This window comes from Fundulus heteroclitus, unplaced genomic scaffold, assembly GCF_011125445.2.
Source record: "Fundulus heteroclitus isolate FHET01 unplaced genomic scaffold, MU-UCD_Fhet_4.1 scaffold_45, whole genome shotgun sequence".
Classification (NCBI taxonomy): domain Eukaryota; kingdom Metazoa; phylum Chordata; class Actinopteri; order Cyprinodontiformes; family Fundulidae; genus Fundulus; species Fundulus heteroclitus.
Window position 1 is genome coordinate 1,695,110 of NW_023396868.1, and position 18,574 is coordinate 1,713,683.

Here is an 18,574-nt window from a genome sequence, read left to right on the forward strand (position 1 = left end):
TGACAGCCAGGTTATTGGCGCATTATCGCCCCTTACTGTTCCGAGTCAAACCCCTACACTACAGCAGCAGACCTTCACAAAATAAAAGCATGTGAGCAACATGCGTTAATGCACAATAAAGTAAATGTTGCCGTTAATATCCTAATGAATTAACGTCAAATTAACACATTAACTTGCCCAGCCCTACTTATAATAGTTTAACAGTTGTAGAATATGGTCATGCACACTAAGGCATTAAAATAGTGCTTTATGATTAGGATTGGCAGCCAATATGTTGCTAATTTGTATTATAATAAGCAACTAGTTAGTGCTTAATATGCCTAACTTAACCCTCTGGTACCCTTGTGGACATTTACGTCCAAAGAGAGTGTCCACCAAACTTTGTCCTTAAGAGTATAAGAGGGTGGTTTTTGAAAGGGTACCAGAGAGTTAATTTTTTTTTCTTTTCTGTTTTTGTTTTGTGTATTATAACTAACTGTAATCATTCTGTGTTGGTATTTGCAGACTGGAACAAACATTCAAGAGCATCTTGCTGCCACCACCAGTCAAGCTCAACCCTATCTCCTGGCTGTTGGAGTTAAGAACACAATCCCCCAGTTCTTCATCATTCTTAAGAATGCCATACCTTGCAGGTCAACGTCTTCTCTTGCTGCCTTTGATGAACTGTTTAAGGCTTATTTTGTGTTTGACACATCTTACAACAGCATACTCCACCACATGTACACTTTCATCCAAACCACAGTGTACAACATAGATGTCGGCAAGGTCAAGGAAAGTCCTTGTGTCTCTGAAGTTAGGGCGAAGTCACTTCGTTACTGTTTGAAGTTTCTCTTTTATAATGACGTGTTTTGTTTGTCAGGCTGAGTTAACAAGTTCAAATCAAATATTTTATGCTGACTTAAGGTCGATGTTTTAAATATTGTATTCTTTTAATATGTTTCTATGAGACCATATTTTAGCCTGACATACAGTAGTTGATTGCTGCTAATAAGTCTTGAATTCGATATTTAGTGGAAACTTGTGATTTTTACTCATTTTATTTGCATGTAGGATGACTCCACAAAAGATTAGATTCAATGTAAAGTTAACACTAAGATTTATTTGCAGAACGTGTTAAACACATATTTCAGAAATAATTCCACACAATTGATTTTAAGTGTTTGATTATTGTCTTTCCTTTTTTCCTGGTTTCAGATCCAGTGGCACCACTTTAATAGAGTGGTTGAGCCCGGGAGAAGAAGGGTGACAGAAATTAGAGTACCAACAAAGTCAATATTTGTGCAATATTTCAATCTAGTCCTTAGAGTTTGTGTGTTATATTACACCTTGTTGTACTTACCTTGTCCTTGTGGCAGGTCCGTCATCTAAAAGAGGCCTGCAGAAATGGGTACCTTAAGAAGGTTCCGGGCTGGACCAAGGCAGAGAAATGCCAAGTTAAGCTTTTAGTGGTGTATGGGGTTTCTATTTATGCAAAGATTGAGAAGAGTGGCTCGGTTTCTCAACGATCGCAGGATATGTGAGGAACCATAATGTTTTGAACTAAGATCTAAACTGCATAAAGTCTGTTACTAAATAAGCTTACTATAATTTTAAAAACATTGGCAGAATGCAGGGTTTACTCTCAAAACAGGACACAAACAAGTGCATGCCTTAATTTTCCAGTCCAATTATTACAAGAATTGTCTTTGCTGGTCTCAAAGACAGAGTCAGGCAATCCAAATGCTGCTGCCTAAGTCTTGACAAACATTGATTTCTGTTAAGCCTTTAGTATTATTGTAGGTATTCTTTTTCTGTTATGCAATGCTTTTATACTCATCCTTTATGGTCTCTGTTTGATGACCTGTAAAGAAAGCACTTTGAATAGCCTTGTGCAATTATGGTGCTTTCTAAATAAATGTGATTTGTCTTGTATACAAAGTCTACCATTGTACTTAAGCGCAAAATTGTTGTTTTCATGGGAAAACTACCAGCCACTGGCAAATCTTTCTGAAGCGATCTCCTAGGCACTTGGACAAAGAACTTGTGTCAGAAACTTGATTATCAGAAATCAATCTTGCCCGAGGTCACCTGTTTGGAAAAGTCAGCTCAAAGTTTTTGAGACTAAAAGGCCTCCTTGCCATCACCCTAAATGTTAGACCCTCCACAGATTCTCAATCAGATTTGTTTTGACTCAAATACAAACCACTTCCAAAACATTCATGTTACTTTGTCATCAGTCAGAATAGGCATGTTGTTCACATTACTTGAAACCTGAATCAGCCAAAGTTGATGACTTTATATTATATGCTTTTAAATTCTGACCAGACAGACGCTGACTTGTCCTGAGCCATCTATATAGTTATGGTTTGGCAAAGATGCACAGTGAATGGACTGGGTGAGACAGAAAGCACCATGCCACCTAAAGGTGGCACATCGCTCAGGTGCACACAGGGCCGGGGTGTTTTTTATGAGCACACATTTAAATTTGGTCTAGCAAAATGGAAGGTTAATTCACAGAACTATGTGGGTTTTTTAAAGAAAACATTTTTTGGTCATAACAGAATGACTGTTTGTTAAAGGTTGGGGTAGCTGATAACCTGCCCTACCCTGTGGTACTTGGGGAGGATCTGCGAGTTCTCTATGATTTATTAAGGGAAGTGCAGAGCTGTAATGTGGACCCAAGCTAAGAATCGAGACAAACATTTTGCAACACATAGTGCTTTACCCTTCTTTGAGGTTGAGCTAGAGAAAGGACCTGGAAAGTCTCGGAAGTCACACAGGCAAAGAAGGGGTGAAAAGTTTCAACATGCTGTCAGAAAGGCCTCAGTTGAGGTTGCTCCAGATATGCCTTTGGGATTTCAAATACCCATGAATATTAGACAAATACAGCAGGATGATCCAACTCTGTCTGATGTACTTTTGGGGGCTAAGGATAAGGAATCAGTTGCCGGATCTGACACAAATAAAGAGCAGTACATTCTGCAAGATGGCATTTTATACCGCCAACATGGCCAGGCTAAGCAGTTGGTGGTCCCTAAAGTGGCTCGTGAAACAGTGATTACTTTGGGACACTATTCCCTGGGCTGGCCACCTGGGGAAGCACAAGATCACTGCTCGCATTAAGTGATATTTTTTCTGGCCTGGTTTAAGCTCAGATGTTGCTCGGTTTTGCAGAAGTTGCCCTCTTTGTCAGAAGACTTCAACTAGAATGCCAGTAAAAGCACCACTGCACCCTCTCCCAATTATTGGCACACCGTTTAAACGTCTTGGCATGGATATAGTTGGTCCTGTGGAGAAGAACAAAGCTGGAAATCACTTTATGCTGGTCATTACAGATTATGCTACAAGATGTCCCGAAGTCTTTCCATTAAAGACTGTCAAAGCAAGATATGTGGCTTCTTCATTGATTCAACTTTTCTCAAGGGTTGGATTCCCACATGAGACTTTGGGCACTAACTTTATGTCAACACTGTTGAAACAGGTCTATAAGTTGTTGGGCATCAGGAGCATACGGACAACCCCATATCACCCCCAGACCGATGGGCTGACAGAGCGCTTCAACCAAACTCTGAAACAAATGCTCCGTAAGTTTATTAATGATACAGGGTCTGATTGGGACCAGTGGCTGCCATACCTACTTTTTGCCTACAGGGAAGTTCCTCAGGCTTCCACTGGATTCTCACCCTTTGAGCTCCTTTATGGCCATGAGATGAGGGGACCTCTGACCCTGCTGAGGGACTCTTGGGAAGTGGACCAAGGTAAAGAGGAAGAAGTTAATATTTCATATGTTGTCCAAATGAGGGATAAATTGCAGCAGATGAGTGAACTGGCTCAGAGTCATATGGCAGCTGCGCAGCAACACCAAAAAGCTTGGTTTGACAAGAGAGCTTGCCACAGGAGTTTTGTTCCTGGCCAGAAGGTTTTGGTAATGTTGCCAACTTCTGACAGTAAGTTGCTTGAAAGTGGCAGGGGCCTTTTGAAGTTCTAAGGAAACTTGGACCCACTACTTACAAAGTCTCCACACCAGGTCTCCCGCGAGGGAGTAGAGTGCTTCATGTCAACCTTCTTAAGGAGTGGGTTCCATGCACTGAAAATAAACCGGAGGTGTTGCTAATTCACAGTGTGCGTGAAGAAGAGGAGGTTGATGATTACTTGCCTACAGTAACATCCTCTGACCTGAACCTAAGCCATCTCACCAAGGAGCATGTGTCTCAGGTAATGCCTCTGATTAATTCAAACATATTTCAAGAGTTCCCAGGTCACACCACACTAGTGGAGCACAACATTGTTCTGAAACCTGGTGCTGTGGCAAAGCGTATGAGTTACAGGATACCAGAACGCTTCCAGGTGGAGCTAAAGAAGGAGATGGACTTTATGCTGTCCCTTGGAATCATCCAACCTTCAACAAGTGAGTGGTGCAACCCTGTTGTGTTGGTTTCGAAGAAGGATGGCACAATACGATTTTGCATCGACTTCAGGTACCTCAACTCCATTTCGAAGTTAGACTCTTATCCAATGCCACGTATAGATGATCTCATTGAGCACCTTGGGAAAGCGAGGTATTTAACAACTATTGACCTCTCTAAAGGTTACTGGCAGGTGCCCCTTACTAAGCACTCACAAGAGTTGACAGCATTTCGCACCCCTTGGGGATTGTTTGAGTTCACAGTTCTGCCTGTGAACGCGCGCACCCCCCTTTTGGAGACCAAAAGTATTTTTTAAAGAGCCCGAAATTTTAAACATCCTTCATAGAATTAAGATTAATAGCCAGTACCTGTCATTTAGAACACACTGTGATGCCGGCGCGGCATAAATTCTCATCGCAATCACCGATACTGGGGGCAGCATTTAGTGCCCAAATATGGGCAGTAATGACGGCCTGACGTCACATCCTGTGTTGTTTCTTAGCAGAGGCACTGCACTCATACAGCTGTGATAAACAACAATTATTTCGGATTTCCAGAGGACTTCACCATTGAAATTTTCTAGAGCTATTGTTGAAGCAACAATGCCCACGTGCATGGCAGTTTGATGTTGCAATACATCGGGTAAAAAACATCACAAAAATAAGGAGACCGCTGCTGCAGCAGACAGATTCAACTCACATCGTTCCTTTTTGGTCTCCTTGCCTCAAACTGGTATGGCTGGATTTTGTCAAAAATCAGGTTGCTGTCAAGAAAGTCTTCTATATATTCCAAATCACTCTCAGATGATGATAAATCCATGAAACTCCATTACTATCGCTAATTAATCCATCACTCTGCCGCACCGGTCGTGGCCATCTTGGATAATAGCGCGCAGTGACGAGCCTGTTCTTTTTCTACTACTACTTCTTCTTCTTCTTCTTCTTCTTCTCTTTTTTTAATAGTGGTTGGCAAACAAATTTTAGGTGCATTACCGCCACCTTACAGATTGGAGTATGGATCAACCTTAATCTTATATTCTCCCCAGAGAAAAAAGCCATGATGATCGTTAGAAAATGTTGATAATGAGAAAACATGTGGTTTTCTTACAAGTTGTGTAAAGTTGTAAAGTAATGCTATTTCAGGAAAACTTTTTCAAGTAACGGGAAAGTTATGAAAATTAAATTTTTGTTGCAGTTTTTGAAAAGTAATGAAAAAAAAGAGTGTAAAGTAAAAGAAAATAGTGGACATTGACACGCATACAATAGTTATTGTGTAGTGTGTATTGTCTGATCTAAACCTTTTAGTGCCACATGCGTTTTATTGTTAAAACTAAGAATGGTCTCCTTTATGAAAACATACTAAGCTTAAAACTATTGCCAAGCAACTTGCATATGATGAACGATGAGAGTGAGAAAGAGATCTTTACATCATATAAAGATGATCTACCATCAGGATCAACATTCAAGCAGGAAGTGAAGTTGTTGCACACAAAGCGGTCATCAGTGGAAAAACCCAGCTCTCTCCCTGAAATTCTAAGGATGACAAATATGAAGTGGTACCCAAACATTTCTATGATTCTTCACCTTCTGTCAGTTATACCTGTTACGAGTGCTTCTGTGGAACGTGCTAACTCAGGCCTTAAAGCAGTGAAAACTTTGCCGAGGTCAACAATGGGACAGGAAAGGTTTGTGGCTTTGCTACTTATGTATGTCCACCAGGACATTCATTTAGACATCAACAAAATCAGACATATTTGCCCAGAAGCATCCCAGAAGGTTGACATTTCTAAACCCATTATCATTGTCATCATAAAGTTGAAGGTGTTGTAGAAGGGAAGAATATTCTTTGTGAAGTCTTACAGTTCTATTATAGGCTTATGGCTTAACTTCACCATACATGTTCATTGGTTTAACTTACTTTAAAGTTTTTTTTTTTCTTAACATGGTTTATCTTGTTAAAATATGTTAAAAAATTCTTTATCACTTGAACTATACCAAACTGTTCTTAAGTCCTTGGGTCTTTCTAATTATTATTTTTTCTTAATATAGTTTATATGGTTAAAATATATTGTTAAAATACATGTATATTTTAAAACTCTTTTGTCACTTGAACCGTACCAAACTGTTATTAAGTCCTTGGGTCTTTTTATTTCATTTTCTGTATAAATATATCTGGAAATAAAGAAAATCTTTGTTTGATTAATTGTTAAGGATAATTTTTTTCTTCAAACTACTTTTTAACCTTGTGCATGCTGTAAAAAGCGCGAGATTTTGGCTTAAAAACCCATTTTCAATTACAATAAGGTAATCATGCTAATTCCACTTATGTTCATCCATTAAAATTATTATAAATTAAAAAACCCTTAGATGAATAATGAGGGTAGTGTGAAAGAGTAAAGACGGCATTCTTTGGTCTTTTAGCCTCACATTGTCTCAACCCCATGACCCTTGACCCCATGACCCTTACTTGCGCACCCCCCTTTGAAAAATCCTGGATCTGCCCCTGGATATACAGTATCTGGGATTCACCATTGGAGGTGGGAAAATCAAACCACAGGTTGACAAGATTAATGCCATCAGTTCCTGTCTTCTTCCACAAACAAGGAAGCAGCTCAGATCTTTTCTGGGGATGGCAGCATTCCATGATAGATTTATTCCAAACTTCTCAGACAGAGCAGCTCTCCTCACGGACAGGGCTGGTTCGAGATGTCCCAATAAAATCCAATGGACAGCAGAAGCCATAGGAGCTTTCCAGGATATTTGCCAGTCTCTGAGTAAGAACCCAGTCTTGCATTCTCCAGATTTTAATAAGGACTTCACTTTGCAGACTAATGCTCCTTAAAGGGGTCTTGGGGCAGTGCTTCTGCAGGGACCACCAGATGACCGACATCCTGTTGCCTACATCAGCCGGAAGTTGTTGCCAAGGGAGACACGCTATGCAACGGTAGAGAAGGAAGCCTTGGACATAAAATAGGCGCTTGACCCTTTCAAATATTACCTGCTTGGAAGAGAGTTCATCCTCCAAACTGACCACAAAGCCCTGCATTGGCTAGAAAGAAGGAAGGAAGGATACCAACGGGAGAATCACCAGATGGTACCTTGCCATGCAGCCATACTGGTTCAAGGTACAATTCATCCCGGGGAAAGAGAACACCACTGCTGATCACCTCTCTCGCTCCGGTGGTGATGACCAAGAAGTGGGGGAGTGTGTGATGGCCAAACCCATGGCCACACCCTAAAAGTCTGTACCACACATGCACTTTTCATTTACCAATCAGTATATGCACACTTTAGTTTGCAATAAAACTTTATTCTTAGTTTAGGTACATGTGTTCTATTTGTAAGCGTGCACATTTAGTTCACTTTTGTACTTAGTCAATCATCCATATCTTTTTTGTGTTTTTGTTACTAATCTTTATTTCATACCTTCCATGGTGCTTGGGAGTTTGGCCAGACAAAAGATGGCAGCCAGGGCTGAGATCACCTAAATACCGGGGAGGTGAAATTGGACCGTTCCACCCGCTCTTGCTGGAAGGGGAATTTGTATTTTTCTTTCTTTGTTTTGTATCTCACTTAGGGTTTATATTTAGAGGTTGGTGTGTTTTTCATTGTTGTTAGATTAGTTTATTGCCAAACTTAACTGTACTGCTTTGTTTTGTCATTTGTGAGTGTTTGGTTTTAATTACCCCTATTGTGTTATTGGTCTGACCAGCCAAACAGTGTATATATACCCTTGTGTGTCATTTCTGTGAAGGTCAGTTATGTTTGGTTGTGCAGTCAGTTAAAGTTTGCTTTTCTTTTCTTTTTTGACCTCTTTTATGACTCTGGAACCCACCATCTTTGTAAGTTTGGCTTGTGGGTTAAAAATAAAAACCCCAACTTTTGAATAATGTCCTGTGACTCCTCATGCATTTTTACTTCGGTCCACCACACAGGAGGTGTTACAGAGAGGAAGACCACGGAACTTAAAAATATGTAGTCTACGCGCTCTTTCAACCAGATTGGGACACCATAAAATGGTTTGTTTGGAGCTACACAGATTGACTTAAAGAAAATTAAAACAAAAAAAAGAACAAACTAATTTGACCATACGTACAATATTAGGTTTAAACTATCCAATCTAAGATTGCTTGGATACTGTCAAAACATAAACATCAAAGGCTTTTTATGGAATTAGTCTACAAAGTTGTCCACCAAAACAAAATGTGAGCTTTAACAAGTTTGTTAACAGTGCATTGTCGCACCCAAAGCGGTTTCAGATTTTTTGTCACATACTTGCCATTATGTTAATATCAACACTATTTAATACTAATAAAAGAAAATATGAAAAATACATATACATTTGAGAGAAATAAAAAGTTTTGTTGGCGTATTCACCAAAGACTGACGGCCGACCACTGTATGTGTATGTACCTGTGTTCATCATTAGGGTTGTCTTTGGTTTTGTACCATCTTTTTATCAGAGCTGTCAAGACAGAACATGTCAAATAAAACAACAACCAATAAAGGTCTGGCTTTATTGTGATGACTGGTTGAAAACAGAGCTCAAATTAATTTTTTTTTCCAAAATAACAAATGGCAAGACAAAACAATAAAATGGAGAATTCTTTATGTTCCTGAATCACGTCTTAGAAGATGTTGGACATTTTCCTTTTAAAAAATAACTACATTTTTAACATCAAACTAAGGCATTAAATGTAATCAATGAAAAAAAAAAAAAAGCATAAATTTTGGTCCTTTTTGTACTTTCCGGTAAATTCACACCTCATGTAGGTATGCGGCTGCGTAGGTACTCCAACACCGCATCAGTTCCTTTGGCCACAATGGCGGCTCTGGGTGTGCGGAAAGGATTCCCTTCCAAACTCAGGCATCTGAGGTTCAAACGAAGTTCAAATCATCAGAAAGTGGAATTTTTTAAATGCAGATTTTACACTCATATTGATTTGACCATTATAATATTGTAAAAAAACAACAAAAAACAGCCGCTTACCTGAGACTGGTACACAAACCCATTTCAGGAGGAATGTTCAACAGGTCATTGTTTGACAGATCCAGTGTGGACAGATTCGACAACTTAATAAGACAACTGGGATCTACCCTGCACACCTGGTTATTTCCAAGCATCACCGTGTCCAAAGTTGGGATCTGATACAGAGCTTCAGGGAAGGAGCGAAATCTGTCATGACATGAAAGTAATAAATTTTTTTTAAACAAGTTATATTCACCATCTTTAATTTTTATTTTAATTATATTTAAAGTTTATCATTTTGTTAAAAGAAGTTTGTTTTAAAGACATGCTCATATATCGATATCTCTGCTTATTTCTATTAGTCTGGAAATGAAAGTGATTTCATTTCACTTAAACAACATCGATTGACACTCATTATGAGAAATTAAACTCATTTCTCATTAAATAAAAGGGTTACATAACTGTGTTTTCCAGTTAAGAAAACTATTAGGACACCTCACCCCCTAATAGCTAGTCTAACAATCTTGGCTGGCATAATATTAAAGAGATGCTTCTTGTAACCAGTCTGTGAAATGAGTCTGAGGAAACTATGTTCCAATTTTTACCTTCAGTTATGAGCTGTCTGAAGGGTTTACTCTATGTCCAGCCCATTTCAATTCACCCCACAGTATCTCAATCAGATGAAGATCAGGGCTTTGACTAGGTCCAGTAATTTCCATTTTATAATTCTCCTCATTGGTATAGTTTTGAGTCATTGCCATGTTTCAGGGTGTAGTTCCACTTTAATGTTCACTGTCTCTAAAGGGAACAGTAAAATAATACATCTTGCATATGAATGAATGAAATATTCTTATTAAATACTTTGTCCGTTACATAGTTGAATGTACTGGCAACAAACTCACACAAAAATGATCAATGGAAATCAAATTTATCAACCCATCAAGGTCTGGATTTGGAGCTACTCTCAAACTTAACGTAGAATAACACACTACAGGCAGGTCCAACTTTGATGTAATGTCCTTAAAAACACCTCTCCCTGGGCTGCCACCTTACCGTGGTGGAGGGGTTTGAGTGTCCCAATGACTCTAGGAGCTATGCTGTCAGGGGCTTTAAGCCCCTAGTAGGGTCACCCAAGGCAGACAGGTCCTAGGTGAGGGACCAGACAAAGAGCAGCCCAAAGACCCCTTATGATGAGCAACATAAATGAACGTTGTGTTCCCTCGCCCGGACGCAGGTCACCGGGGCCCCACTCTGGAGCAAGGCCTGGAGGTGTGGCACGTTGGCGAGTGCCTGGTGGCCAGGCTTTTACGCATGGAGCCCGGCCGGGCTCAGCCCGAAGAGGAGACATGGGTCCCCCTTCCCAGGCTCACCAACTGTTAGAGGGGCCAAAGGGGTCGGGTGTGTTGGGTGCGGAAACTGGCTCTTGGTACGTGGAATTTCACCACCAGGTTGAGAGGTTCTGACTAGAGATACTTCGTTCGGTAGGGTTTTAATTGTTTTAATGATACTGCTTGCATCGGGTTTGCCATTAGATTAATCTGTTTTTGGGTTCAGTCTGGTATTAAAATCACCACCACCTATTAGGAGCCCATGACATTTTGTTATCTTCAGTTCAAAATTGGATCTGTAAAAGTTCCAGTTGCTACCCAGAAGAGCGTATACATTTAGCAGATTAACCTCAATACAATTAATTTAGCCTTTAACCAACACAAGTATACCCTCTTTGTCTCTGTGTTTAGAAATATATTCAGTTTATCTTTGATGAAATCAGAATCACTACTCTTCGTACCATGGTAAGAAAAATACACATTTAAATCCTAATTTATTTAGTTTTGCATGTTCAATATCAACCAAGTGCGATTCTTGCAAGAAAATTATTGGAATTTGGCCTCTCTTCAATTTTGATAATGTTTTCTCTCTCAATTGAGTTGAGTGTGCCATTGATGTTAAAGGAAGCCACTTTCACCATTCTATTCATCTATGCAATCCTATCCACCAGGGTCCTCAAGATTCCAGTAAGGCTCATGGTAATGAAAAAAACAAAAACAAGTGAGGCAACAGAAAATTAACAAATAAACTAAATTCAAATAAAGCGCATTCAGTTTCAATGTAGGGTTCTGTGAACTAGAGCCTACTGAGTGTCTCTGAAGACACTTCAAAGGGAGATCCCTCCTCTTGCTCTTGGTGTCAGGGGCCCTTATTGGATGCATGAAAGGGAACCCAAACATGGTTATATTCTATTCAATTTTATTTATTAGCACCAATTCACAACACGCCATCTCAAGGCACTTTGACCAGTCAGTATGATTTGATTGAATTTGACTTTGTAAACAGTTTCTTATCTAAGTAAACCCAGTGGACTGTATCAAGTCTTGACAAGAAGCATTCACTTCTCATGAAAGAGACAGTAAGAGACAAAAAAAAAAAAAACAGAAGCATCTACTGCTGGTGAAGATTCTCAGTCATCCAGGTCATGGTCATTTCCAAAAAAATGTGAAAAACAAAACAACTGGACTTTCCGTAGTTTGAAGACTTTCGCTTCCTATCCAGGAAGCTTTCTCAATTCAAAACGTCTGGAGTAATGTGGAGTATCAAGCTTTATACTACTGCCCAACAAAGGCCTTGTAATGGCTTAGACAACATGCAAATTCAAAAGAAACAGGTCCACCCCCTTAGTAATGGGAAGTCGTTAAAGTCATTAAGGCAGCAGATTGAACCGAAACTGGTCCACCCCTCTGTAACGGGGAGTCGTTAGGGTCATTTTTTGGCCTGGCTTGCAGGAATGATGTTTTGATCATAGGAATTGAGGTGATGATTGGCCAGAATTAATCCTATAGCAGTATTATAGGTTTTTGATAGTTGGAACCTAAGGCCCCCTCCCCTGTTTAAGGTTGTTTTTTCTCTACATTAAGAGAGAATATGTTAAGACAATAAAATCCAAGCTGAACTATAAACAAAATAATAATAAACCAAGTCATTTTGTAACATTTTGCAATTCTGGTGAGATGTGTTCCTTGATCCCACTCATTGTGCATCTGGTGCTGATCAGAGCGCATCACTGATTGATGGGTGGGGCAGATGCCTTTATAGTTGGGCAGGTTGCGGTGTGCATCTGTTATCCATGCTGCATCTCAGCTGTTTGTGTGGCTGTGGTTTTGGGATCTGCTTATCTGAGATTGTAAGTGCAGTTTTTCAACCACTTTGGTTGGTTCTTGAGCGCCACACCTGCTGTTTGTTTCTGGAGCGCTGTTGCTCTGCTGGCGTTCTTACTCTACCTCCGTTTTTGAAAAGCAGCTCTGTTTATAAGTTTCTTATTTTATGAAGGACTACAACAATATATATATATATATATAAATGGCTTGTACTTGTATAGCGCTTTATCTAGTCCGACAACCCCAAAGTACTTTACACTGGTCAGTCATTCATGCACACATACACACTTTGATGGTGGTGAGATACATAGTAGCCACAGCTGCCCTGGAGCAGACTGACAGAAGCAAAGCTGTACAGTACCACATGTTTGTGCTAAATCTCATTGCACAAATGGAAATAATTTCATAGCAATAAAATTTTAACTCTGAAAGATGTACATGTATCTCAGTTCTTTCTTAGCAGGACCCCTACTCTCAAATAAGATATATTATACCGCTCATTAAAAAAAAAAATCCAATATTTTTGTCTTTTTCATGTAATCGGGTTAAATCCATTGTATCTAAACTAAGTAAGCTTAAAGAAATTATTGCTTTGATTATTATTATTTGATTCTTTTAGTAAGCCATGTAACTTGTTGTAATCTCAGGTTTTGGACAGGTAATATTGGTATAGCCCCAGTGTATGTAATGTTGCTCACAGAGGTCCAGTAAATGCTCAGACAAATGAAAAATTAGGGGGAACATTGATCCTAAGGAACTTACTAGTCACTAGGTTATTGCAGCCCTCACTCAGCTATATGCATAAATGTATCTCTGTATGAATGCACTTCTAGTGAAACTGGCTAACTGTACTGTTTGGTGCGACATTAACGTTCCAACCTCATACTGTATGTGTGTTTAAGGTCACTTTACCCTTCTATTTCTAGAATTTGACGTTACGTCTTCTGCTACAATCTTTACAAAACAGATCCAACTAGATTCAGAGACCTACCTGTTGTAGTTCAGTACAATGGATTGCAGTTTAGATAGTGTCTTAATTTCAGATGGTAAATCAGTCAGTTGGTTGTTCCTGAAACATAAAAAGGCACAGAAAATTAATTACAAACTATATTAAATGCTCTTCAATCTGGGTTCCTTTCTGAGTAACAACCCAACGATGTGGCTTAGAATTTTCAGTCTCCATCCTAGAGACTGTATGAACCTCATCAAGCATTAAAACAAGCATGAAACTACTAGGGTGGAGACAAACACACGGACACCAGCAAATTAGTTTCAAACTGAAAAACATTGTTTACGGTAGGTCCAGGAGTAATATCTTCTGTTATTAAAGCAGATGAGTTTTCAACGCCTTCAAAGTTTAGCAGAAACGTAATTTTTTCAATGTGAACATCTGGCCAAACGATAAAGGAATTTTTTACAAAACCCATGGCATGTGTAACATCTGGTGGATTTTCCTTCAGTTTCCTGTTGTTGGAGATGTGTCCTGTAACTCTTATGATAAGAGACCTCATGTGCTTGTTAGGAATGTGCTAAGACTGGGTACACAGTCTCAGACAGTGGTTACTACTATACAGCTTGATTCGTGAACGTTTACTCGAGTGTTGACTCGAAACATGTTCACATCGCAGATCATAAATTCGCTCCTGAATTTGCCTTGACATAGGGATAACATGTAAATCACTCGCTCCATTCACATATTTCACATCCAGAAGGAAGGCACCTTAAGGAGCAAATCTATATGAATCAAAGTTAAGGATAAAAGGACAGAGAATATGTAAATATGCACATTTGAATCTGAGTGGATTTGTCACTACTGTCAAAACTGCAACATTTTTTTCCTGACTTTTAATTAAAAAGGCAGTGAGAAGGCAGATGAATAAAACCAAATGTCTATGAATCTATGTGTTTGTACCTGAGGTCAATGTGTGTGAGCTGTTGTAAGGTGCTGATGTCAGGAGAACAGTGGGACAGTCTGTTGAACCCTAGGTTTAAATCCAACAGTGAGGACTGGAACTCCAGCAGTCTGCACATTGAACACATTGTAGTTAGTCTTTGAAAAACGGGAAGTTTGTCCAGAATCATTTATGGTACAGTGATACACACCGGGCAGGTAAAGACGTCAGCTGGTTCCTGCTGAAGTTAACTGTGATTATAGGTTGATGTGTTGCAGCCTCAAACAGCTCGTCTGGAATGCTGTCTGCCTGCTTGTTGCTGAATAAAGAAACGTTAAAACTCAACTTTTTAAAAGCATATTTTAAAAGCTCCATAAGAAGTCATAGTTTTGGATATAAAGACTGCTTTTACATCACAGCAACATGATACCAAGTTGAAATAAAAGGTTTCCTTTGTATTTTGATAAATTCTGTAGAAAAAAACCTATCAATTGGAAATTTAAAATTGGAAAAAAATTAAGCACATCAAACTTACATGAGTTTACTTAATAGTCTTTTATAAACCTTTACCTTGGTGTTAAGTGAAATATTTTATTATTGCTAGTCTTATAGGATGTCAGAAAATAACCACCAAAAACCAGAGTGCTGCTGTATGCCCTTCTACGCAGTCGCCACAGGTGCTGTATTGACAAGTCTAACAATACACTGATTCAAATTTATTCTGGTAAAACGGAAGGTTACACCTCTAAACTAGGACCTTTCTAAACACGCACCGATGGGTGAGTGGAGAAAATGGCTGACTAAGGATAAGCGTAAATACAGAAAGATTGTTAATCACGCTGGCGGTCGTAACAGGCCGTTATGTAAATCTGAGGTCACTAAAGTTTGTGTTGCTTCAGTGTGTAAGTTTGCTAACACATTGTGGAACACCATCATTTTCTCTGGTCCCCAGCCTGATCTCACCAGTGATGACATGTTTAGCTGCATGCCATCATTCAACTGCTGGTTGTCTAGGTGGTGTCCTGAAAACGACGTGGGCTACATTGAAAACTGCCAAACTTTCTGTGGAAAACCTGGTTTGATCCGGAGAGACGGCATCCATCCCACTTTGCATGGTGCTCCTCTTCTTTCTAGGAATCTGGCAGGATTTATCAGTTCTCCAAAATGCTGACAACCCAAGCTCAAAACCAAGAAGCAGAGCCAAAGTTTAACACACCTGTCTATAGCTGCTGTACTGTTACCCACTCATTACCCTATTGGAGAGGTTGAAGCAAAAATAATCAATTTGACTGAAAATTCTGTGGGTTGCACAGTGCGCAGAGGGTAGCGCTGTTGCCTTGCTGCAAGAAGGTCTTGGGTTCAAGTCAGCCCTGGGTCTTTCTGCATGGAGTTTGCATGTTCTCCCTGTGCATGCATGGGTTCTCTCCGGGTACTCCGGCCTTCTCCCAAAGTCCTAAAAACATGACTGTTAGGTTAATTGGCTTCTCCAAATTGTCCTTAGGTTTGAGTGTGTGCGTGAATGGTTGTTTGTCCTGTCTGTCTATGTGTTGCCCTGCGACAGACTGGCGACCTGTCCAGGGTGTACTCCGCCTCTCGCCCAGTGTACGCACCAGCATAGGCACCAGCACCCCGCGACCACATGAGGGATAAAGCGGATCAGAAAATGGATGGATGGACTGAAAATTCTTTCCAGTCAGCCCATATTCCCGGGGTCATGGACGTCATGCCATATTACGTACCACACTTAATTGTTGTTATTGTGCAAAGTCAGCTTTAACCAAATTTGGCAGTTTTAAAATATCCATTGACAATTCCTGTATCTCTCCCACCTTTCAGCTTAAGAACCTTGGTGCCATCCTGGAAAGCCCTCTCCATCCTCTCCTTTACTTTTCACATCCATAACATCACCTGCTTAACTTACTTTCATCTTTGCAGCATCAAGTAAATTCTTCCTTCACACTTTTGCCAAACTTTACAATTTCAACTCCCTTCCACCCTGCCCCCCAGGAAACCCTTCATAAACTGCAAATAGAACAAACTAGCACATTACAATAACCAGTCTCTGCTTTGCCTGTTATTGCTCAACAATTAATTATCACAACTCCAGTTTATAAAAAGGTAATATTTAACTTTTTGAAGTTTAATCGCCCTTCCCTGGGCTGCCACCTTATCGTGGTGGAGAGGTTTGAGTGTCCCGATGACCCTAGGAGCTATGCTGTCAGGGGCTTTATGCCCCTAGTAAGGGTGGGTCCTCTGCATACGTGTGGCGGGACGGGCCTTGACTGTGCTTATGCGCCAAACAGCAGTTCAGATTACCCACCCTTTTTGGAGTCCTTAGAGGGGGTACTGGAGAGTGCCCCTCCTGGGGACTCCCTTGTTCTTCTGGGGGACTTTAACGCTCACGTGAGCAATGACAGTGAGACCTGGAGGGACGTGGTTGGGAGGAACAGCCCACCTGATCTAAACTCAAGTGGTGTTCTGTTGTTGGACTTCTGTGCTTGTCATAGATTGTCCATAACGAACACCGTGTTCAAGCATAAGGGTGTCCATATATGCTCTTGGCACCAGAACACCCTTTGTCGTAGTTCAATGATCCGACTTTGTTGTTGTTTCATCTGAACAGCGACCGCATGTCTTGGACACTTGGGTGAAGAGAGGGGCGGAGCTCTCCACCAAACACTACCTGGTGGAAAGCTGGCTCCGAAGGTGGGGGAGGAAGCCGGTCAGACCTGGCAGGCCCAAACGTATTGTGAGGGTCTGCTGGGAACGTCTGACAGAGTTCTCTGTCAGTCTCAGTGGACCATGTTCCATGCCTCTATTGTTGAGGTGGCTATTCGGAGCTTTGGCCGCAAGGTTGTCGGTACATGTCACGGTGGCAAACCTCAAACACGCTGGTGGATACCCACCAGTGTGCCTGCCGCTTTGACTGTACCGGCAGTCAAAGCGGCAGGCAGCTCGACTGGTTGCTGAAGCAAAACCTCGGGCGTGGGAAGAGTTCGGAGAGGCCATAGAGAAAGACTTCCGTACGGCTTCGAGGCAATTCTGGTCCACTATCCGGCGTCTCAGGAGGTGGTGCAGTGCAGTACCAACACTGTTTATAGTGGGTGTGGCGTGCTGCTGACCTCGACTCGGGACGTCTTGTGTCGGTGAGTGGAATACTTTGAAGACCTCCTTAATCCCACCAACACGTCTTCCATTGAAGAAGCAGAGCCTGGGGACTCCGGGTTGGGTTCTCCCATCTGTATGTACCTATGGATTCGCGTTGATATTTTTTTTCCATTTTAATTTTTGAATAATACATTTTTTTCTCTTTATTAATATAAAAAATTTAAACACAATAAATGTTTTTTTTGTCTCAGTAGGTACATATGTGTGCGTCTGTGGGGTCAGGCACGTGTGCATAGTCCTAAATTGAAACTCCTGTGAAGCTAGCTAAAGTGAATAAACGAGCTTTCAAAACAGGTAAATTTTGGCGAAGCCTTTGCTGAAAGCAGTCGAAAAGCGAATGTTATAGCTTCACCTATTCTTCCTCTGGATGTCACAAACAGCACCTGAGCCTGTGAATCCAAGTCCTCCTCCTTCCGTGGATCACACAGACAGGGCTAGCTGATCGGCCTTCACCTTTGCAGCTGCAATCCTTCCATGGGAGTTGAGCCCAGCCAGCAGCACACAGCCACAGGTTTCTGACATTACGGATATTATGCATATTGAATCTATTCCTCCCTTTTCTTGATCATCTTGCCACAGAAGTGAGAGACAGAATTCGCTTCGCACTCCCACGACTGAAAACTGAAATCAAGCCAGCCTCCACTTCGAAAACAACTGTCAAGCCAGCCCTCACTGGGTTTTTGTAGGTCACGCATACAGCATGAAATGCGGTAGCACTGCTAGCTTTGACCTTTCAAAAATAAAAGCGATATATTTACCGTTTAACAGGAGTCAGTTATCATTCTTACCACTCTGTTGTAAAAAAAATATTTCACGTCCTCCAAGGAATATGGAAGTATGATGCATGTATTTTTGTTTGTTTTTTAGTCACTGTTTTATGTGGGTAATTGGATGCTCCTTATTTGAGAATGGCCATTTATTTTACCTAAGTTTCCATGGCTATTAAACCAAAACTGTGAATACTTTCAATTTAGGATGACAAAAGAACTCCCCCATATGTTGCTCACCT

General features: G+C 40.6%; 1 protein-coding gene across 3 annotated transcripts in view; it reads right to left on the reverse strand.

Moving 5' to 3' along the window:
- Nucleotides 1–8,867: 8,867 nt before the first annotated feature.
- The window catches only part of lrrc40 (leucine rich repeat containing 40), a 71,452-nt gene continuing 61,745 nt past the window's right edge, over nt 8,868–18,574 (reverse strand). For 2 of the 3 annotated variants that reach the window (XM_036131668.1, XM_036131667.1), the window contains exons 11-15: nt 14,609–14,716; nt 14,418–14,528; nt 13,497–13,574; nt 9,375–9,560; nt 8,868–9,255 (exon numbers count right to left, since the gene is read on the reverse strand). In XM_036131668.1, coding sequence (XP_035987561.1) covers nt 9,150–9,255; nt 9,375–9,560; nt 13,497–13,574; nt 14,418–14,528; nt 14,609–14,716 — 589 coding nt within the window. In that variant the 3' untranslated portion in view covers nt 8,868–9,149. The remainder of the gene's footprint in view (nt 9,256–9,374; nt 9,561–13,496; nt 13,575–14,417; nt 14,529–14,608; nt 14,717–18,574) is intronic. The other variant, XM_036131669.1, reaches the window with a different exon arrangement.